Here is a 23,922-nt window from a genome sequence, read left to right on the forward strand (position 1 = left end):
ACGACAACAGACAGCACAATATTCCAAAAATTCTGTTGTAAAGTCTGTGGACAAAAATATACAAAAAGTCATTGTGACAACAGAAACTTTTCTGTTCTGTTTTTCTACAGGGACGGTAATTCCTAGAGCTAAAGGTCAAAAGAGCTATACGTCTATTTATAAGATAAAAACGCTTGGAATTAAAGACTGAACGAGGAATGAGCTGATCAAAGAACAGTGGTTGAGCAGGAGCGGATGTAAAGAACTTGGAGCAACCTCAGGCTGGTTGTAATATGACTGAAAGGTGTGACGTTATAATTTTTGCTTGCTTCTAAGCAAGGCCTTGTTAATCCAAAACTCCTTCATTTTTGTTCGAGTCTTGAAGAAGGTAAAGATGCCGGACGATGTGTTATCCGCCATCTAGAACGAGTGCCAATAAGTGTAGGTGTCGGTCCCGTTTAAGGTCCGTAGTAGCCGGTTCACCAAGAACCCAATATAAAAAAAAAGAATCTAGCAAAAGAGACAGAGAAGAAAAAAGTTCGCCTTTTTTAACCTCGCGATGACAGGCGAAGCACTACTTGGCTCCTGCAGCATCAATAAGCGCGGAAAGCAGCATTTTCTTTCGCCTTTTTTTACCTCGCGATGAAAGGCGAAGCACTACTTGGCTCCTGCAGCATGAATAAGCGCGAAAAGCAGCATTTTCTGAAAACAGAGTAACAATTTACGAGCTTTTCAGTTTCTCAATATCCCGGAGCGGTCAGCGTGACGACTAAAAACTTCCGCCTCAACTTAAGGCTCTCGCCGCTACTTGGACGGGGATGGCCGTTACGTGCACTGGATGCATTGACGTCATCCAACGTGGCAGTGCTCGACCGTGCTATTCCTGGGAGGCTCTCAAGCCCTCTCCCCCCCCCCTAACTCCGCCTCGCACTTACAAGCGCCGTCCGCCGCTTACCCTAGCACATCTTGAGCGGCTTCGCGGAACTGCTTTTTCCAGGGCGTCTTGCGGCTGAACTAAATTTTGCCCTGATGGAACGATAACTCGTCGCATCACGAAATAACGCCCGGAAGCTTCTTCACACCACCGGCCCCGTTTCCACCATTTCTCTCTTTTACACCCACTCCCGAGTTTCCTGCGCCAACTCCGGTTAATTGGTACCGTGTTTACTCGAGTACAGACCAAGCAAGGAGCCATTTTTAGCTTTCAAGCGACGTCATGAACATATTGGTACGCACTGGGGTTGTTCGGATGGTACTTTTTCCAAACAGAATTGAATACGAATTGTATAGCTTCGCTACCGAATCGACTGCGAATAGTGCAGGTAAAAAACGAATGGAAAACAAATCGTACAGTTGAAGAACAAAATCGAATAGGAACTGAATATTTGCATGATTATTCGCTGCTTTTACGAATATACGTACTGCAATAGAAATAATGTCCATGCGAAACAACGAAGCGCTTGCGGTGGCGCTATAACCCATGTAGTTAACGCTCTAGATGTTGAAGAAAGCAATAGTTATCTCAACAAGGGAGCATGCCGGTCAACGTCATGTAACTCTGTGCCTGCCATGTCACACGTAGCAAAATTGCGTTCTGTTATTTACGACAAAAGCGAACAAACTAGCACCGCATATCAGTATAGAGGGACAAATGTCGTGATCCGTCGCTCAATCTTGGACACTATATGTAAGCGCGTTCCAAATCAATTCACACAAATAGACTGCGTGTCGACGCTGAATCCCTCCCTCCCCCCCCCCCCCCCCCCACCCCCGCCCCCTCCTGCGCAGAAAGATCGAGGCCACATGGTGTGAGGCGTTGGAGTGGGTGCTGTTTTTGAAACAGTCGTCGATAAAACTACGGCGCGCCGTGTTCGAAGTTAGTACTAATTATTCGCAAATACTAGAAAACTTGACAATGTATAAGAATCGTTTCGAACATTTTGAATATGCACTATTTTATTTGTTTACACAATCAAATCGGAGCATATTCGACTTAATGTTCGAAAATTTCGAATATTCGCACAGCCCTAGTGCATAAAGATATCTTCCAGTTTAAGAGGCGGTAACTTACCGCTGTCCTGGTTGCTACAACGGAAACTATTTATAGATCGAGCAACCAGGACTGCGGGCCACAGCCGAAGGCTGACTTCAACGCAAAGTGAGCCATGTATATTAGGAAAAAACAACTAGCCAGGTAAGCGTTTATTTTGCCTCACATTCGGCTGTGCCTCAAGTGAGAAAAGCGTGCGATAAGTTACGCTGTAAACCTCTTTTCATCTAGGTTTTGTGCTTTATGTTACGCCTGTACATTAAGCCGTTCCTGCAAATATTCGCTGTCCATGTTGGCTTCGCCATTAAAATTAGCTCTAACTTTTCACTCCACCCGATATAGCCTGACATCAATACTAAAATTAAAATAGGTGTGGTTTATTTCTTTGTTTGTTTTTTTTTTTTGGGGGGGGGGGGAGTTACCGTTGCCCCGTTATTTCCCGCAGCGCTCAGAAAATTACACTGAAAAATGAGAGACAGTAAATAATATCAAAAATACTTTGTCGACTTAAATATTAGGAATTCAAAACTTTACCGGACGTTAACCGCTCAGGTAAAGCGAATTTCAACGACAGTTGGAGCGAGGCAAAATGCCGATTCCAGTCGGCGTTTTCAGTATCTCTGTTCCATTTATGCTTCTGCACCGGTATTATATCGCCACTGGTAAGTTCTATAGAATGCATCGGGATGTCACGAATGACATCTATGTTTAGTTTGGTTCTGTTTATGTGATTTAACGTCCCAAAGCGACTCAGGCTGAGGCAGTGGAGGGCTTCGTGTTCGGACCAATCAGTGTTCGGCATTCTGGCCAATCAGAGTGGTGCGCTGTCATGGTGTCATGAGTGACGTCACAGTATTCCGATCTGACCTATCAGCGTGACGCATTCCACGCGATGAGGTACGCCACCAACGCCGGATAAACAGGAAACGTGGCTTTAACAGCTGTTGCTGTAGAAAGCAGCGGCAACCTCCTTAGGATAGAAGAGCAGTGGCAAACATGCAAGGAGTTTCAAACATACTCAACAGATTCCGAGAAAAAGCAGAAAACGACCAAAACAAGAATAACTTGAACAAGCACTGGTAGTAATTATAACGGAAAGGGTACACAGTGTGCTCTCACTGCATTTCAGCGCAGCGCACAAAATTTAACACGGACGGATAGAGGAAATCATAAAGCGCTGTGACTCACTCACTTGACAGTTGCATTGACCTATTGCGATCCGGCAGTCTATTGCATTGCAATCGAACATTGACACAGCATTGTCTGAAGCACCTCAACAATAAATAGCAGGCGTAATACTGCAGTGGATACCTACCGCTAACCGGGAAATTGGTACCGGCAAAGCAACACGTTGTGTGGGCCCGAAGCATTTGTTCACCGAGGTCATATTACACCTCGACTTATACCCCTGTTAAACGGGAACGGCTGAACTCCTTTCAACAACCTTCAACCAAGCATTTATCTCGAGGGAGAAAAGCGCCGTGCCATACGGCATACCTTAAGGAAAGGAAGTGCAAAGAATTTCCTAGAGAAAGGAGGTCGATCATCTCCCTCGAAGGGTGAAAGGAGTACTTTCGTTTCCGACGTGCTTCACTTCCAAGTAAGTAAACAGCCTCTTTCTTCAATAATTTTATCTTTACGAGCAATTATATTAGTCTTTATCGCAACAAACAAGTACTCCATTTCGGTTAGTTATGTTCAATTCTAGCGACTGTACCGTAGCCTCCAATTAGGCGCTTGGCGGCTGGCCGTGACTGCGCCAATCTTGTTTGTTTTGATCTGTCACACGCATGCTCGCACCTCGCGTGTGCACCCGTTTAGCGCCATGATGGATGGCTCATTCACGCAACCCGCGCACCCTCTGCTTGCGAAGCGTCAGAGCGGAGAATTCGCAGAGTGGAAATTCATTCCACAAGCATTGCACAACGCGGCACATGGTCTGTGCTTGACAGAGAGGACAGATGCGCTGTGCTGGAAATATGCTCGCTGTTTTCTGCAAAACAGTTTGATGATATGTCCAAGTAACTGCATTTTAAGAGGGAAAAAAAGAAGCGTCAAAACATTTCAGTTCTTCTGAACGTTATTCTTTTGTGTGTTTGCACTAAATGAGCAGGCCGTGTGACAGAGCAGCTCTTTTCAGGCTAAACTCTCTTGCGCTTCTTCGGGTTAAGGGAGTTCCGTGTATGCCTTATAGTGACAGGGGTATATAAGACCTTTTCTCCAACATATATTTATCACTCAAACGGTGAGGTGTGTGACATTGAAAATCAAGCGACATTTCCCTATGATACTGTCGCCTGGGCAAATTGTCTCTCTCCCAAGCTCACTGAAGTTCACTGTGAAGGGACTTGTTGGAAGTTTCGCTTTGGAGGAAGTGATATTTTTTAGAGAGTAGCCTTTTTTTTTTTGTGCAATAGCGGCAACTGGCGAAACTCTTCGACATACGTTGAATGGCTGGGATAGGGACTGAAAATGATTAATCCCTACATAAAATTCCTGACAAGACAACACAAGCCTCAAAATTTTGTTATCAAAGTGGGCAGCGGTTTTTTAACGCGCGGGGAACGTTTCTGGCAGCGAAAATGCATTGTTTCGCAGAAATTTTCTCAGCTGAGGCCGCGGAAATTTTAAAATCAATTAGCGCTGAAATTAAATGCAACATGGCTGCAAAACTTGCTGGAAGTAATCGAGAACGAGAGAAGAACCTATAGTGTAAGTTTCGTTAGGATATATGGTGACCTCAAAAAACCGCCGGAGTGGCTTTAAATTCACAGCGATGTGTGGAAGTAAACATTTCCAGCTTAGCCATAGGCACCTGGCTTTATGTAGTCTAGTCGTATTTGCTCAACTTCGGCTTGCCCATACCCTTTAAAAATAAATTAAAGGTTATTTCCCCACTGCAGCTAAAAGTTGATGTTCCCTGTTTCGATTAGTTTGAGCGACTTCCTGTCGACCACGTTCACTTCACGTGCAAAAGTAAAGCAGGCAACGACGTAAAGACAAATCTCCCACTTCCTAATGCACCATCCCAAACTCTCTAACACGCGACTCGACCTGCAAATACGTCATTGCTCCTTTTCGTTCTGTTTATTCTATTAACACGGCGACACCACTGTCGCGAACAAGCTCTTCTTCACTATTTCCAGACGTTCTCGAGCCGCACTCATTGTGTAAACTCCCGCGATGCTCTCGTCCAAATGTTCCAACTCTCACTCTTTCTCGAAATAAATCTCTCTCCCCCCGCCAAGCGGGCTGAGATCACCCTAAATACACACAAACACATGCGCTCCCAAACCATCCGCCGCTCTCGTTTAAAGTGCAAGAGCTGCCGAGACAACATCGACAACAAAAGACAATGAAAAAGACACCGAAGCGCCAGGAATCCCTCCTCCCCTCGTCATCCCCGCCCGCACCCCTTTTTTCAACAGGCTAGAACCAAACTCAAAAACTGGAACGAGGCATTCGAGGCAAAGAAAGAGCGGAGGGGGGGGGGGGGGGGGTAGTGCCAGGAGGTTCCCGGACCCGGGGCAGAGCCGGAGCTCGTGGAAAGACGCGTGCTCTTTCTCTACGGGAGAAGAAGGCGCCGGGGGCTTACAGCGACGAGAGCCAGTGAGCCGCGCCGGTGGAGACCACACAAAAGGCCGCAGCTTTGGCCCCAATTCCGAGGGCGGCGCTCCTCAACCGAGTCGAGCACGCACACTGACGCCGACCGCGGACGAGCTAGCGAGCTCCCAACCGCGCCCAGAGAGGGGGGGGGCCCAAAATAGTGGGACACGATCCCAGGAGCCGACAAGGCGAACAGCCGCCGCGGCGGGCGCTCACTGCGGAGCCGGCGGGTGTGCGTCGTCTCATCGGAGTGAGCAATCGCAGAGACGAGCAGTGCCCCAGCCCAGACGACGAGAACGGGTTGTCCGCCATCCTCGCTGTCTGTCTTGGTTCGCGGTGAAACCTAGTTTCCGATCACGCCCATTCGCTGGGAGATGTACAGCAGGCCGGGTGACGTCCGCCTCTGGGCACACTGCCTGCGGCACTCAGCTATTCAGAAGAGCCGGTGAAAATGCGGCCGACGTGAATAGGCCTGAGAGACGGCGCTGGGAATGCGGGTGCATCATGAGGACACGTTTTCTCTGGCGCTGGTGTGCGAGTTGAGCAGCTATAACAATCGCTGACAACGCCCCGTCTCTCGCCGGCTTTGTCTGTTCCGCTTGTGTGATATGGAAAGACAGGGAAGAGATTGCATCTGAAGAGCTTGGACTAGCAAGAGTAATACGTGCGTGCTGTGTCCGTGTGTGTTCTGCCGTCGACCATGAGGGAGTGCCGGTTAAACCACGTGGAACCGTGAGAGAACTCTTGCGAGAAGAGGATGTACCTTTCTTTGGCACCACATGCTGCCTCGAAGAGGGCCGACTGATGTTCCTGGAATGACGACGGGCTCGCGGCCAAAGTAAGACCGCGCGCGGTCAATGATTCCTTGCCGTCAGTCGAGGTACTCTGCGTCGTCACCCGTCGTCGTCGTAGTCTGGCAAGAGCGTTAAGAAGACTGGGCGGCAATGTTGATCGCGGCCCAGCTCGTCGTGCTGGCCGGGCTGGCGCAGGCGTTGGCTTCCAACTGGCGGAGCATCCGCGGAGACCGGGTCAACGCGGGCCTGTGTCCCGAGTCGGACGATGACCTCTGCTCTAACGGGCGTCCCGACAGTTCGAGGCTGTTATGCAAGTGTGACTACGCGTGCGCCAAGTTCGGCGACTGCTGCGTGGACGCCCCGAGAAGTCCTAGCCGCGAGCCGGCCCACTCCTGGCGCTGCCATCCCAGCGGATTCTTCTCGATGAGGACGTGCCCCTCCAGGTGGCCCGAGGACGACCCCGTGCGACGTCTCTGCGAAGGGTGGGAGGACCGCGGCGACGAGGAAGAGACCGGGATCCCCGCCTCTAAGCACTACCTTGAAGACGTGCCTGCCTTCTCATCCGACTCTGAGCGTATGTACTGGAACGTCTTCTGTGCGGCATGTCACGGCGACGCCGTTCGACTCGCCACGTGGCCCGCGAGTATCGACTGCGACACCGATCCTCTGGGCGGGCGAGGACCCGGTCCTGTGGTGATCTTCGACGAGAGGTCTCTCAGGCAGCTGGTAGCCGTCGGTAATCTGACCTACGTGGGCAACAACCGGTTCCTTGTGACGGATCGAAACGAGAAGCATCGCTGCATGCTCCGGGTGCAGCGGTCCAGCTGGAAAAGCTTCTCGCAGGCGCACCTGCTGCGCTCGTGTGCTGCGGGCGCCGACGCGGCTCCGCGATGTCGCAACGGTAGCGCCGAGCTGATGTCCCGTTGCACCGCGTACACGGCGTACGTACACGACCGTGTGGCGCGTAGGAACTACCGGAACTACCACTGCGCGCTGTGCGACGTGACGCAGAAGCAGCGACTCTCGTGCGGCGCGTACGCGGACAAGCTGGAACCGAAGGGCAGCGTGGTGTCGTACGAGTGGCAGATCGAGTTCCGCGTGTGGCGCAACCCGGAGGACGCGCCGCTTGAGTGCCGCGACGACAGCCTCATGAGGGACGACCTGACCGGGGCCTGCTTGCCCGTGGGTTGCGCCCCGGGCATGGTGCAGGGACCCGAAGGAATGTGCGTGAGTGCAGATGTGGCGCAGCCGGACCCGTTCGACAAGCCGCCGCCTGCGTGCCCGGTCATCCAGCTGGGCCCAAAGTACCTGGTCCTGCTGCGTAACGGGTCACTGCAGTTGAACGTGAGCCGTGGGCAGGTGTTTGCGCCCGACCAGTTCCACCTTGTGGCAGAGGTGAGCGCCCCACTGAGGAAGTTTGTGCTGGTCTTCCTCGTGATGAATGAACTGAACACAGTGAGATAAGGGGGTGCTGACTTATCAGCATTAGCCCTAGCACTGCATTCATACTGGTGAACAGCGCAAAAAGGCGGGACAACGACAAGACAAGACAATGTGCGGGTCGTTGTCCCGCCTTTTTGCGCTGTTCACCAGTATGAATGCATACCAACTCGCCCAGATCTCAGTTTTACCTAGCACTGCAGTTACGCAGCTACCAGGCAAAGCTGTACAACTTTCAAGGAAACTTCGCAGTTGAGAAACAATTGTTCCTGGTCCGGGGATCAAACCCGGGACCACCATCCGTCCAGGGTGGTCGGTTTACCAAATAGGCTGACCAGGAAGGTAAGCACATGGTAAGACAAGGCGCAGTTCATCGACAGCTCTAAGTGGAAACGGTGGCAGCCCTACGTTAGTAGCCACATGACAGCGCTTGGGTGGATAATGAATGATTACTACCTTATTTCAAATCTCACTTCACCTTGCGGAACTCCTCAAAACGCGTAGTACATTGCACTAACTCATGACATTTATGTGCAGAACAGATAACCGGTGACCTGCGGAAGTGAAAGATTTGTGTGCTGAAGCAACGGAAGCGTAGTAATAATGTCTTGTTACCTGTCGAAGCTGACGGAGCATAACGAGCTTTGATGTAAAGTGAGAGCTAGATTGATTCGGACGACGAATGTGCTCACACTTGGCCTACGGCGTAATGCAGCCGCCGAGGCCGGGTTTAAAACTGTCACCTGATCTTCAGTACAGCATTACTACAGCCACTGAACGTAAGCGACACACGCGACCACAGATAATCAGATGCAGTGATGAGTTTAGATAATTCGCCGGCACTGAGGCAGCGAGGTAAGCGTCAGACAGGGATTTTTGAAATATATTGGGAAAGAAAGATTTGGGAGAAAAGGTGGTGGCCACCCTTTTTACTCCATTTGTGAAAACATTTACTCCATGAGTGTGAAGTAAAAAGGTGGACTGTCCTCCATTTCACTCCCATTAGGGAATAATGGAGTAAAAAAAAGGATTGACCTACATTTACCCGTATAGAAAGGGAGTCAATTGTGCCAAATGCTCCACCAGTGCCGAAATGGAGTAAAAAAAGACCATTTTGTGCAATCCGCTCCGCCACCTAGCGTCTCGTCTTCTTCTGGTCAGTCGTCTGATAATGGCGGTAAGCGAAGACCGCTTGGTTACCATCGTCGCTGGATCTCTGCTCACTTCTGCTCCTCCACGGGTGCCTGGCGCCGTACAAGATATCGGCTTCGGTCGCCGTTTTCCGCCACAGTACGCTACGTATTGAATTGCTCCTGCGAAGCCTCCAGTGCTCTAACCATAACTGACTTTCCTTTGTTAGTATCGCTACCTCGTTAGAGCCCCCGCTTAGGCCTAATTCTCACAGGCTTTTTTCAGTGCGGTTCTCGCAGTGTGTTGCATGAACATGGAACTATGATAGAACATAGTGTCAACGCTGAGCTCTTGATTGAGCTCATGAGGCTACATTTTTCCTCAGTCATATTGAAAAGCCAAGCCTTAATGAAGTGAACATGAAAGCAAACACTGCCATTCCAAACTACCATCAGGGGTGTTTTCAACTTTTCTGCTCTCGTTTTTAGTCAAATATAGCGTGGTGTATGACCGTGAAAACTACTCAGCGACTCCTTCTCAGTTTTGAACTATTAATTATAATGTTGCATCCCTTTATCTACAAACATGGCCAACCAAACTAGCTCGTACAGCAAAAGGAGACGACAAGCAGACGACTCATGCCGCCTACGCCCCCGCTGGGCTTGCATACGGCGAATAGAATGCGTGACGCGGAGTTACATTAGGGCAGCGCAGTTTCCCATGTTGGGTTGCTGACGGCCCGCAAAGATACTGCCCGTTTCCGCCGCTGTCACTGCTGTAAGCATGAGCCTGAATGAGGATAAATAAACAGGACGCCATTTTTGGACGCCATTTTTGGACGCCATTTCTGTGGGTATTAAAAAATTTACTCCTTTATACTCCAAAATAACTCCCTTATATAAGGGAGAAAATCAAAACACCATAGATATTGAGTAAAAAAAACCTCCTTTTGGGTGTGCGTTAGAGGACAAGCCATTTACTCCCTTTTGGTTTTTTTTTTGGTAACAGTGTAGGAGGTCGAAGATTTCTTTGTTTGGGCAATTCTCATTTCCTCGCCTTGTCCACTGAAACCTTACGGAAAAATTGACTGGAGTTTTTCCCCACAGAAGTCCTTCTCTTCCGAAGTTCTCCACTGCGGCAACTCTCTCTCATTCGTCTTTCATTCCCTCCTTCCCTTCCCTTACGGCGCGTTTGAGGTGTCCAATTAGAAGTGAAACAACTAACGCACCATTTCATTTCCTCAAAAACCAATCAGTATGATAATCATGAGATTGCGTCGTTCTTGTTGCGAACTGCACTTAAAAATTCAGCATACCTAGATGAGCAGGGGGGTAACAGCCGTCCATTTTATGCCTACCTGCTTGAAGGAACATTTCCGACGCTAAAACTGTGGTAGCAATTCCAGGCCCTATACACTCCATAAAGCGAGGAAGTTGTCATCCAGCGCACCCTCTTTTACAAAAGGAAGTGCACTAGAGGACAACTTACTCCCTTTTTACACTCATATATGCGTCTGCGTGTTTAAAGTGCACCCTCAGCGATGCGGATGACCTTGGCTGCTGCTGGCATTCACTTAGCGCAGAAGCCAAAGGCCATGAGTTGTTCAAGATTGATGGCCCAGCTACCTAGGCGTCGACAGTGGGATTAAGAATAGAACAGGTCATTACGACGACACTCGGGTGTTGCGTACAACACCAAACAACAACAGCGGGCTTAGGTGTGAAATTGCTGATACTATACCGCCTGTTCCGTATTTATCTGTCCATGTTAGAAAAAATTCTCCTGCGCAAACTACTGGACTATATGGGCTCAAACGCCGACTACAAGGTAGCTTATGACGGTGTACGTCTTTCGATATGTAATTTAGCATCTAAACTTACCTGCATTTTCAGGAATCGGCGAAAAACTGCATTCGGCTGCGGCAGAACTTTTCGTTCGGGCGAGCAAAGAAGCCATTTTGACAGGCTGCGCCATCTGGCGAGTGGTGAGACAACCAATGTCACGGCTTGGGGCGGCAATGCGCACCTCGCGCGGTTTCTTCGGATGTGCGTGTCGTCTGCTCCTTGAAATTAACACCGCTCGCCAGATGGCGCAGTCTGTCACACTGGCATCCTTGCTCGCCTGGACGAAAAGTTCTGCCGCAGCTGAATGCAGTTTTTCGCCGATTCCTGAAAATGCAGCCAATTTTAGACGTTAAATTACTTATCGAAAGACGAAGACCATCATAAGGTACCTTGTAGTAGGCGTTTTGAGCCCATATAGTTCAGTAGATTGAGCAGCGGAATTTTTCGTAACAGGGACAGATAAATACGGAACACGCGGTATGGTACGCACTATGCCTTTTGACTCCAACTTCTTTGCAAATTTGTTTCCTTCACTGCTACCGTAGTTTTCCTTTCAACTGCCGTTTTCGGTTGCCCATGCAGATGTTGGTGTCGGCACAGCACACACGTGAACTTCTGAACTCCCTCCCTTCTGTGCCTTGCTCACTAACAGGCCGCACACCTTATGAAAATACTTTCCGTTAATTACTCCCATGGTCGTTTTGGAAGTCTCGGTCTTCTCTTCCACTTAACTGGAACCTTCAAAGCGGTAACGGAGACATTCTCTTACAAAATCTTTTTAGACAGTCCACAGACTTCTGTCTATAAAGTCCATAGTCTTTCTATAGACCAATCCTAGAGAACAGTCTATTGGCAATACAAATGCTGTAGCCACTCTATAGACAATCTATAGATCTATGGTCATACGCTTTTAGTTGACCTGGACATAGACAGCCTATAGACTATGAATAGACAAAAGGAAATATCTATAGGAAAGCAATAGAGTCTATAAGAAGTCTATAGGCTGTCTATAGACCGCTGGTGGCCACCGTGCGACAAGCGGCGGGGCCGCTTGTCGCACGGCTACAACACTTCTATCGCTGGCTGTTATGGCGCTCTACTGCAGTGCAATAGTTCGCTGGTTCAGTGCTTGACCACCTGTGCAATCAGATTTCGGAGCGCATTAAAGGTCCAAAGTTTTGAACACTGGCCTGCAGTCCTGTCACACGTGAGGTGTGCTTCAAAAACTCCACTTCAGCTTTAGCAAGCAGAATTTCACTGACTGCTTCCTTTAAACTGAAGGCAGCCACTGACATCATTTTTTCAGTGATTGGTCATGCGTAATCTGAAAGAAATGGGTTCGGCTCAAGGGCGAAATATTTCCTTTTTCACGCCGTCTACATCCGGCTACGCGCTTCTTCTGGACCGACTTTTGGCAGAAATGTGAGCCTGCATGAAACAGTGTTTGATGCCGCCTATACGCAATCATCTCCGTGCTTACAGTGATCCTTCCGTCCACTGCGCACGCAGGTGAACGAACAGAACCGGACGATCGGGTGGTACGCCCTGGTCTGCGCCTGCCACCGAATCAGCTTCATCTGGACGCCCGCCCTGTTGTTCGTGGCTAGGCTGGGGCTGGGAGTGTCCATCGTCTGCCTCGCGCTGCTACTGGCCACCAGGCTGCTAGAGCTGCACGTGCGCAGGCACAAGATGGCCGCCTGCATGGCGGCGAGCGCCATCATCTCGCAGTTCACCCTGCTCCTGGAACCACACATCGAGCCTTTCGGCCGAGGCTGCGCGGCGCTCGGTGTGGCTTTCCACTACTGGAATCTCGCCTGCGTCGCCTGGACCACTGCCTTAGCCGGCGACACGTACCAGGCCTTGCATGCACTGCGTAGCATGCGGCCGGATGGCCGCTCCATACGCCAGCTAGGCCTACTCTGCTGGCTCGGCCCCGCCGCCATTGTGGCAGCCGCGCTCGCCATCGATCGTCTGCAGCCAGACTGGCCGCTGAGACCACTGTACGGTGAGCCTCTGTGCCTGCTCAACGACTCCCTCGGCGCGGCCGTGTTCCTGGGTGCGCCCATCGCGGCAATGCTGTTGACGGCGGCAGCATTGCTAGGCCTCGTCGGTCCGAGGCTTTGCGGCGGACCACAGCCGCAGACGAAGCCGGCCAAAGCCGAGTTCCGGGCTGACCGCGTGCGCTTCTTCCGCCTGCTGGCGCTGGTGCTGCTGGCGTTTTTCATGTGGGCGTCACCACCGCTCGCCGTGGCGCTGCGGCTGCACCAACTGTGGTACGCCTTCCTCGGATGCTTCGCCGCCCAGGGTGTGGTGGCGCTCGTGGCGTTCGCGCCGCTGGGCCGCCTGGCGGCGCGGCTGCGCGGTACGCGTTCGGCTGGCGTGCTCGTGTCCAGTTCGTCGGTGGGTCACCTGTCGGATCCTCAGGTCCCGCCGCTGGTGGCCACTACGGTGCCGGCTGACACAAGCCCTTACCGCAAGCACTTGTCCCAGGCATCGGCGGCGGCGCAGCAGAGTTCGCCCACCAGGCGTCAGTCGTGCAAGCCCAACTTGGAGCGACGCTTCAGTACCAAGAGACCGTTGGTCATTGAGGACGAGTTAGAGAACAATGGCAAAGCGTGAAGACTGAATATTGTTTTCTGCAGGGCGTTCCTCGGATGTGCGGCTTTAAATGGACTCGTGCAGAATGGCCAGCTGACAACGCATTGCAGATGGTCCCTCGAGAGTGTGCGTGAGTGCTTACGGCAAGACCACAGTATGTGCTTCTCTTGCGCATTACGCATCAATAGGTGCCAGAATTTCGGCACAAAAGCTCTTTCGCTGCCTCCTCTCCCGTCAGGTATGCATGGCGAAGCGTTCGCAAGTTTTCACTGCGGTCCACCGCTTTCACGAGAGATCGCGGCGAAGACCAAAGGTTATGATGACGCTGATGTCAATGTTCGTGAACCGAAATACAAGATGAAAAGCAGTATGAAAAGCTTCGAAGAGCAAGTCATGTTTCCAAATATTACATGATCAACGAGAAGCACTCAAACGTCTGCGGATTCGCTCCATCACGCGCAAACAATGACTGCGCCCAATATCGCCAACTGGATAACGAAGTCAAGGACATGTTGCCGTGCCCATTTCTCATTGTATGTGTGTTAAAGCCTGTCCAGCGTATACAACAGATATATACGTCATGGAGGTATGTGGAGTACAAGAGGCAATGCGAAGATCTCTGCATTTAGAGTCTGATAAAAGAAGTTGCGAGATAGCGCAGAATCCGTCGTCACAGTGGGTGTACATGTTCCAAGTATCTACGGGCGCCTTGCAATGATGTCCACCTTCATGACGCTGTTATGACCGATGTGCCACCTATTCGGGAGGCATAGTGGACCAAAACCGAAACTTCGTGGTTGTAAATTACTCTTAAGCTAAGTACGCCAGAAACACGATGTCGGCGGAACTAAAGAAAACGGGGAGTTCTAGCAGGTCAGTCATTCACTTCTGGTACGGACATGAAACCGCAGTGCATGCACACAGTCACTTCCAGAACTGCAGTGTCGCCGATGGCTGTTGACGATCATCTAAAACTCTCTTGGCGGACGGCAATAATGCTGAGCGATAAGGCTGAGGCTTGCACATTACGCAGGTCACGACTAGAGCTGTACAAAGGTAACCGGTGATCGCTCGAAGGGCCTCTGTATTGCATTGGCACAGAGGACTTAATAATACAGATGCTGATAATTATATTCTTCATCTAACATGCAGTCTTTCTCAGTTTAGTTTCGGAAGTTAATTATATATATATAAATTTGAAGGGGTCCCTCGATTATTTCGTTATGGTCGTAGCTTCGGAATAGCCAGTCTTGACTGAACTTCCAAGGCGAATCGTCATTTCTTCGTTGTAGCCATTATTTCGTTATAACGAGATACGCCTACACCAAACACACACACACACTATATATATATATATATATATATATATATATATATATATATATATATATATATATATATATATATATATATATATATATATATATATATATATATATATCACTCAACTTTAGCACTGATGAAGAACGGTCCACTGCCTGAAACCTTTAGTAAATTAACCTAGATAACCGTACCAGTCCTGCCATTTGGAATTTAACACTGGACCATTGAGCAATGCAGACTGCTTCCATTATATATATATATTCCGCTAACGGTTTGTGATCTATGCTGAGCTGTTTGTTCCGCATGAATCACCGTTAGACACGTCAGGGACAACGGCATGATACTTGAGCTACCACCGGAAAATCTTCATTCGTCGCATACTGCTCCCGTCCCTTAGCAAGTGCCTCGTGGGGTCAGCGGACGTAGTCAGCATATGCAGCAGTCTTCCTCCCCTACACACCGGCCTCCTCGCCATACCGCAAATCACAGCACGGTAATTAAAACACCCCGTTCTCACGCCGCGACGCGCCCGAGGAATCCGCGCGCTGTAATAAGAAGCGCAGCAGTCGGGGGTTGCGGGTGGGACACCAGGGCGGAGGGCCGAGTCTTCGAAAAGACGCCAGCGACATTTGCGGTCGACCGACGCGCCTCGAGCGAAACCGAAGGATGCTCGCGGCGTTCAGAAATACTTCCCCCGCCGTCGGGCGCCGAGTGCACGGCCATCCGTCAGAAAAAAAAGTGTCGCCTCACCAAAAATAAAGCGAAGGTTTAGCGCGCGTGTTCAAGCGCAACCCCGCGGCCCGACGCCAAGAAAGTTATACTCATCTCGAGCTTCCACGGACGTCGCGTATACGTCGACATCGTTGCGAGTCGGCGAAGACGGCTGCTCGCATCTTTCCCGGACAGCTAGGTGACGTCAGACCTTCCCGGGCCCAGAAACGAACAAAAGCCAGCAGCGCAGTGCTGTGGTGTCGTGAAAAGGGTGTTGTCAGAAGCCACCGAAGTAGAAAGAAGTCGGTCGTCGAAGTTTCCAAGGACGCTTGTCATACATGTGTGTTTTGCTCGTTCTGGAAGTCCCAGCTTTAAAGCTGGAACTTTGCAAGCATGCTTGAGTGACTTGGCGCGGCAGACGCTGCTGCTTGGGCAAGCACGTAAAGGAATTGGCACCGTTAGACAGCAAGCGAGAGCTTGACTACAAAAAAGAAAGGATTCAAAGCGACGCTTTTATTTTTTGTCTCTTGCTCGACATTCGTGCTGCGCTAGATAACTCAAGTCCAGACAACAGCCACTCAACCTCCCCTTTTTGTTCCGGTTGCAAGACATCGGTTTGTTGGGAGCCTTTTTGCAAGCTAGGTCACGTCTCATCAAGACAGGACTGTATCAAACAAACTTCAGAGGTTGGCATTACAGACAGCGTAGTCTTGTTAAGGTTTATAGCAATGAACTCCATGCCAGTGAAACTATATATATGCAATCCTCCCATAGCTTTAATTACGGACGCACCACCATTTTTCGTTGAAACACTGAACATTCTGTTTCACGTTTAATCTTGTTTCGCACTCTTTACTTTTGTACGCTTGTTGCTATTTTATTTTTGGAAAAAAAATCACCGCTTTATGCTTCGCTGCGTGCCTGATACATAAGCACGCACAACAAGCAGTCGCATGGCGTGTCCTCCTGCATTGCATTATGTGGACGACGGTGTTTTGTGTGAATTCGCATGCAAGTACAGCCAGCGAATGTTTCAAGCATGTGCTGCCGCGTAGCAGGAACTGAGCGCTGACATACGTACAGCAACCAGTGCAACAAGCACCTTATACTGCAAATGCAATTGACATGCATGACCGGATAAGCTCAAGTCCTGTCGGTGCTGGTTTAAGACCACTTCGCATCTGTGTATATGTACACATCTATCTGTGAATAAAGATAACGTTTAAACTTCGATCCAGTGCGCGACTGGAAAGCGCCGGCGATGATCACCGGGAGCGCGCTTCCACAGTTGTATCGACAGGCGTGCACTGAGGACGACCTCGGCCAATATATTTCCAATATTGGACCGATTAGCTGTGCTGATGGGCTACATACATACATGCATACATACACACATGCATGCATGCTACATACATACATGCATACATACATACATACATACATACATACATACATACATACATACATACATACATACATACATACATACATACATACATACATACATACATACATGCATGCATACATACATACATACATACATACATACATACATACATACATACATACATACATACATACATACACATGCATGCTCGCCTGCATACATACCTACATGTATGTATGATAAGCAGCTCTCCTACGGAGCTGCTTTCCCGCGCAGGCCTCGACACATTATCAAGTCGCGTAACACTCCATAGACTCAAGTTTTTATATCATTAACTCATAATGCATTCAACATGGATCCTGCTACTTACATTAGTTTTAACCGTTCTATAGAAACACGTCACAAGCATTATTTTACGATTAATGAATACTTTTGTGCTAGCAATACATATTATTTTTCGTTCTTTCCCCGAGCAGTAAGGGAATGGAACGCCCTAGATAAATCTATAACTGCACAGCATTCCTTAGAAAAATTCATGGAGCTTGCAGCCTCATCAGTTTTGTCATCAAGCCAGATTTGATGACCATCCACAGTCTGTATTGGTCTTATGTTTTTTTTTGCTCATCCGATCATGTACCAAGTGTTTGATTGTATTAAGGAATACTTTGAGACGTGTTTGAACACATGTTTTGAAGGCCAGAGTTGACTATCTTCCGTCTTCTGTTTTTCACTCGATGTGATTCCGCATATGAATGCTGATTTCTTGTCTTTTAAACCTGATTGCTGGCTTTTGTATTATTGTGTTGTTAACTTGCGTCTTTGTTGTTTATAAATCCACTCCAGTAACAGTCCCAAGAAGGGACTAACAGTATGTTCAAATAAATAATAAATAAATAATACATACACACACATGCATGCTCGCCTGCATGCATGCATACATACATACATACATACATACGTACACACACATACATACATACATACATACATACATACATACATACATACGCACGCACGCACGCACACGCATACATACATACATACATACATACATACATACATACATACATACATACATACATACATACATACATACATACATACATACATACATACATACATACATACATACATACATACATACATACATACATACATACATACATACATACGAGAACCCACCCATCCATCCATTTATCCATGAAGGAATGGATGTAGGACAGGTAAGGAAGCGGCGAGAAAAAGGCGCCGAAGCGGAGGTCTCCGGAAAAATTTCGGCCTGCAGTGTTTCATCAACGTGCACTGACACCGCGCAGCGCACGGGTGTCCAACGCTCATTCGCAATCCATTCATTCACGTTAATCACAAAGAGCTTGTTCTGTGTTTCCGCGTTCACTGCTATACCGCTCAGGAGATGCTTTTTCTGGACACCTCGCGATTGTGACCGGTAAACCAAGCATATACAGTCGGACCCACCTATAACCAACATGACGGTCACATGGATAGCACTAGTTGTATCCGAAGTTCGTAGTAAGAGGAAAGTCAGACAGCAGTGACGTTTTTCGTTTCTAATGCCCGTTGTGCACATCTGTTTCTTCAAAGCCGGTCCAATCAATCTGCTTTCTAAGCTCTCCAGCGCGGTCTTGTGCCTGGCCTAGACCCTTGCTGCGGACGAGCCGCTTCAGGGACACGATAATGCCGATAGCGATCGAGGTGTTCACGGCAACTGGTGGCCAAAGTGTTTAGCGACTGCGGGACACATTAGGGTATTGGTCAGATATCTTCGCAGTATTCGTTCGTCAGCCTTGCTCAATCCCGTTGCAGGAGTTGGGAGCAAGCGGTAACGTTCGCAATCACCGCAGAAGCACTTGTCTCGCATGCTCTGAACCAGAAGAGCTGGGGTGAGGTGCCCAGTGAGTAAGCGCTCGGGCGGCCGCATCATCGGCTTCATTACCTCACAGATCGTGGTGGCCAGGAGACCAGATGATGCATTTAGGTCTGGGGTCGGCACCAGCGACTGATCGCTTTAGTTCTTGTAAACCAACGCTACGGCTCGAAGCCAAACAAGCAAGGGACAAAACACAGCGCCTATTTTTTGCCCTCAGGAACTTGCATATAATTATGCCATGGCTAACTGAAGGCTGAAAGCCCACAAACGAGCCCAGCACATCAGGGGGAAGATTGCGCTTTAGAATGCAGATGCCAAGCATTCGTGATTTACACGAAGCATTTGCGGTGACGGTTATGAAACGAGACGGTTCGGCGAAACAGGACGAAGAAATAGAGCCCCTTGTACAATAATTAAAGCTGTACAACATGAACTGGTGGGCGAGTTGGTCAGACATGGTTCTTGTCCCTTGGTCCCATGGTTCCTTGTTGTTTGGCTTCGAGCCGCTGCGCTGGTTTACAAGAACCATGTCTGACCAACTCGCCCACCAGTTCATGCTGATCGCTTTAGGAGATGGCAGGCCAAGGGTGATACCTCACCTGCCAGTTAACTCATACAGGCGTGACGCGCATCTGAATCACCCTAGAGTTGGGATCTGCAGAGGCTAGAGCAATGGCTGCCCCCTCTGAGAGGTGGTGGTGTAAAACATTTATTTCTACTATATACAGAGGTATTGCTTGGACCGTGCCTGAAGGGCCCGGCCCTCACAATCACTAGGAGGGATCCCTAGTCCGGGACCCCTGTGGCCTCCGCGGCGGCCCGGGCTCTTGTCACCAGGGCTCGTTGGTCCTGGAGAGTTGAGCAGCCGAGCAGGGCAGCCTCCCAGTCCTCTCGGGTGGGGTGGGGGTAGGGTGGGAAAGCAGGATTCGCCGGGCATGCCCACACCATGTGATACGTGTCCGCAAACACTTCCCCACAGTGTGGACACTCGCCCAAAAGGGCCGAATTGAAATGTTTGAGCACTGCCGGGCACAGTACCGTGTTGGTGTAGAGGCGAAGTAGCCAACGCTCCTCTGACTTATTGAGGCCTTTACAGGGGGGTGGGTATCGGCCGTGAGCGTTTTGATACAGGAGAGAGATCTCCCGAAAAGTAATAGCCGGATTAAAATCAGTAACCGGATCAGGCGGCGAGAGAGGCGATGCCCGGTGGTTAAGCGTGCGGGCGGTAGTGTCCGCTACCTTATTTCCCTCTATCCCCGCATGTGCTGGGGCCCAGATGATGGTGCGCCGGGTTTGGAAATCCCGGTACTCACATCTGTGTAAAATTTGGAAAGCACGATCTGGAATTTGGCCCTGTTCAAAATTGCGGCAAGCTTCTCTTGAGTCGGTGATACTGACTCGGGACGCTGGATCCGCAGCTGCAAGTGCGATAGCAACTTCCTCCGCGAATGTAATATTGGGGGAACGGAAGGTGAGGCCCTGAACTGGGTTGTTTTGGTGGATAACGGCAGCCGTGTACCAACCCCCATGGTGTGGACCTGCCGCGTCCGTGTAAAATACCCCTGGTCGAGCACCATACTGCTTGGAAATGGCCTCCGCTCGCGCGAGGCGGCGGCCATCATGGGCATCTTTTGTCATGTTATTGGGGAGGGGGCGAACCTTTAGTGCGAAGCGCCAGGCCTCAGGCATGGATACTTGCTTCTCCTCTTGGGTTGTGTAATTGATGTGGAGGCGGGTCAGTAGGCGGCTACCCGCACGTGTTTTGCTTAACCGCAAGTATTGATTGCTGAGATGAGCCTCGCGCAGCTCCCCAAAGGTGTTCGTCATCCCCAGGCCGAGGAGACGTTGGTTGGATGTTGCAATTGGGAGGTCGAGAGCTCTCTTATAGATTTTTCGGAGAATCACTTCGAAAGCGTTCTCATCGCATTTGCGCAGGTGGAGGTACGGTGCCGAATACAGGATTCGACTGGTTACGAATGCATTGGCCAGCCGCAGGGCGTCTTTGCATCGCAACCCCCCTCGTTTGTTTGATACCCGGCGGACCATACGGCCCACCTGATCCCCCACCTTGCGGAGTTTCTTCAGCGTGGTGTCAATCTTGCGGTTCTTTTGTATGTAGAGTCCCAATACTCTGATTTCATCGTGTTCAGGTGTCGGGCCACTAAGCAGGGAGATGGCAATTTTGGTTGTGCACCTTGGATTGGGACGTATGTGCACGAATTCCGATTTGCTCGGGGAGCACTCAAGGCCGCAGCGGTGTGCATAATCGTCCACAATAGCCGCCGCTTGTTGCAGGTTGGCCTCGATTTCTCCAACCGAACCGTGTGTTGCCCAGAGGGTGATGTCGTCCGCGTACAGGGCATGCTGCACACCCGGGACCTCACCCAGCTGGGTAGGAAGCTTCATCATGGCCAGATTGAAGAGAAGAGGCGAGAGGACTGCTCCCTGTGGAGTCCCTCGCGTACCAAGTTGGTACGGGCCATGTTCACTGTCTTGGAGTCGGATATATGATTGCCGATCTGTGAGGAATTGCTTGATGTATTGGAATGTCTTTTACCCACAGTTCACTTGGGACAGGTGGGAGAGGATGATATCATGGGTAACATTGTCGAAAGCCCCCCGCAAGTCCAATGCGAGGACCACCTTGTCATCGCTAGGGTGCTCGACGGGATCAAGAATCTCTCTATGAAGTTGCAGCAGCACATCTTGTGCGGACCGGTGTGGGCGGAACCCGTACATGGTGTCTGCAAAGGCGTTGTGCGTTTCTAGGTAGGTGGATAGTCTGTCACGGACCATGGTCTCCATCAACTTCCCCACACAAGAAGTGAGAGATATGGGCCGGAGGTTGTCAGTGTTGAGAGGTTTGCCTAGTTTGGGTATGAATGTGACGAGAGCCGTCTTCCAATCCACTGGGAGAGGCGTACCTCCCGTCCAGACTGCATTGAAGTATTCGAGCAGCCGCTCGTAGGCCGGTTCGGGTAGGTTAGCGAGAAGTTTCACAGTTACCTTGTCCCTGCCCGGGGCTGTCCCTCGTTTCATTTTGGCCAGGGCCGCTTTGAGGTCGTGAAGCTGGAACGTTCGATCCAGCTCTGCGTTCTCAGAACCTGCATACGAGTACGCCGGACCACGCGAATCCTGGTCTGTGTACAGATATTTGTCTCGGAGCGCGTCAACCAGTTTGGCTGTGTCTCCGTTGAAGGTGTGAATTGCTCGTTTAAGATGTTTTTGTGTTTCGGTGCTGACAGCCCGAAGGAGACTTTCAACCTGCGTTCCCTGGTGAACCACGGCAGCCGTGCAAAACCCCTGTGGCGACTGTCCTGCTATATCTACGTATTATACCCCTTCTTTGTCACCGCATTGCCGTTCAAGCGCCCGAGTGCGCGTCTGTCTTCTGCCTCCATGTAATTCGGCACATACTTCTCGAAAGCGGAGGTACCCATGCAGACTCTGTCTCCACAGCTTAGGGATCCGAAGCCGCTTCTCCGGCGTGCATTCATGTTGAATGTGTAGGCGGTCTAGCAGATCGCGCCCAGAGGCCGTCTCGAAGAGCCACTTGTATTTGTTCACGAGGTGGGCCTCCCGTAACTCCGAGTAAGAGTTAAGCACCCCAATGCCAAAAGAATGGCATTGGAGATAAGTACCGGCCGCTATACGTCCAACGCTCGTTTCGTGGCTTTGCGTATGAAGGCGTCTATGCGGTCTTCGTCTTGTTTGGTATGCGAGGTCTGTTAGAAAAGTATCCGACTTTATTTTTTTTTGCGAACACCTGATGAACATGAAACAAGCGCGCTTGCACCAGCTGACGTTGAACCTTCGTGCGCATGTACGAATATTTCCCGGCCTGCCGATAGCGTCAGTCGCTGGGACGCAGCGTTTGAGTGAGGCAGTGCGCAGTGCTTTCGTCGGTTTTTTTATTACAAGGGAAATAGCGGAGCGACAGGAGCAGTGCTACTGCATCAAATTTTGCCAGAAACGGGATGAAAACCAAGTGGAAATTGTTCGGAATATTCAGTGCGGCTTTCGGTGAAGATGCTATGAGCAGCACACAAATTAAACAGTGGTACAATTGGTTTAAAGATGGCCGCACATCGGCGGAGAGCGAGCCACGCTCTGGTCGGCCATCAACATGCCGAAGTGAACGCTATGGTGATGCGGGACCGTCGTGTGACTATCCGAGAAATTGTGGAAGAGGTAGACATCAGCAATTTTTCTGCACATTCCATTATCCCCGAAGATTTGGCAATGGAGAGAGTTGCGGTGAAATTCGTGCCGAAGCTGCTCACGGCGGAGCAAAAGCAACTTCGTGTTGAATGAAGTCTCGCAGGACGTGCTAGATTCCACAAACAGTGACCCCGACTTCATAAACACCATAATCACTGGTGACGAGTCTTGGGTGTACGGGTACGACCCGGAAACCAAATCCCAGTCGTCACAGTGGAAGCATTTCATGTCACCGAGACCAAAGAAGGCCCGCCAAGTGCGCAGCAATGTCAAAGTGATGCTGACAGCTTTCTTTGACTCTCTGTGTGGCACACCACAAATACGCACCCTACAGAGTCAAACAATGACCAAAGAGTACAACAGGGACGTCCTCCGTCGCCTACGTGGTGCTGTGCGGCGCAAGAGACCGGAGTTGAGGTCAACAGGAAATTGGCGCATCCATCACAGCAATGCTCCTGCACATTCCTCGCACTTGATTCAGACTTTTTTGGCGAAAAACTAGACTCCTGTAGTTCAACAGACTCCTTTCTCTCCTGATATGGCCCCCTGCGACTTCTGGCTGTTTCCCAAAGTCAAGAGGAGATTGAAAGGAGCGTGATTTCAGACAAGAGAGGATTATGGCTGCAACGACAGCTGAGCTAAACTCCATTATGAAAGAGGCCTTTTCGGAATACTTCCAACAATGGCAGCACCGCTGGGAGAAGTGTGTGGAGTCCCAAGGAGACTACTTTGAAGGTGATTAGGTTTCCACCGCTCAAGTTATGCCAGTTTTTTTTTTCGGCCAAAGGTCGGATACTTTTCTAACAGACCTCGTATAGTGCGAAAGTATGGCACGGCATGGAGGATCCGCGAGGCTACAAAGGGATGGGCCAGCCGAAGCGTGTCCCTGTCTCGTACTCTACTCTCCCAACTGCAGATTGTGCGGTGGGCACGCTACCGTATACCTCACG

At 50.0% G+C, this 23,922-nt stretch overlaps 1 protein-coding gene across 1 annotated transcript; it reads left to right on the forward strand.

Moving 5' to 3' along the window:
* The first annotated feature begins 5,651 nt into the window (after window positions 1-5,651).
* LOC149348030 (uncharacterized) lies at window positions 5,652-15,321 on the forward strand. The gene is made up of 2 exons (XM_089587874.1): window positions 5,652-7,824; window positions 12,354-15,321. The coding sequence occupies exons 1-2, from the start codon at window positions 6,580-6,582 to the stop codon at window positions 13,461-13,463; spliced, it is 2,355 nt and encodes a 784-aa protein (XP_089444000.1). The 5' UTR covers window positions 5,652-6,579; the 3' UTR covers window positions 13,464-15,321.
* The last annotated feature ends 8,601 nt before the right edge of the window (window positions 15,322-23,922 follow it).

The sequence above is a fragment of the Amblyomma mixtum genome, chromosome 4 (assembly GCF_055824585.1).
Source record: "Amblyomma mixtum isolate Tamu chromosome 4, ASM5582458v1, whole genome shotgun sequence".
NCBI classification, from domain to species: Eukaryota; Metazoa; Arthropoda; class Arachnida; order Ixodida; family Ixodidae; genus Amblyomma; species Amblyomma mixtum.

Coding starts and splice junctions, on each gene's coding strand:
- LOC149348030 (XM_089587874.1), top strand. CDS start 6,580: ATGTTGATCGCGGCCCAGCTCGTCGTGCTGGCCGGGCTGGCGCAGGCG. Junction 7,825..12,353: donor AGTTCCACCTTGTGGCAGAG/GTGAGCGCCCCA, acceptor CTGCGCACGCAG/GTGAACGAACAGAACCGGAC.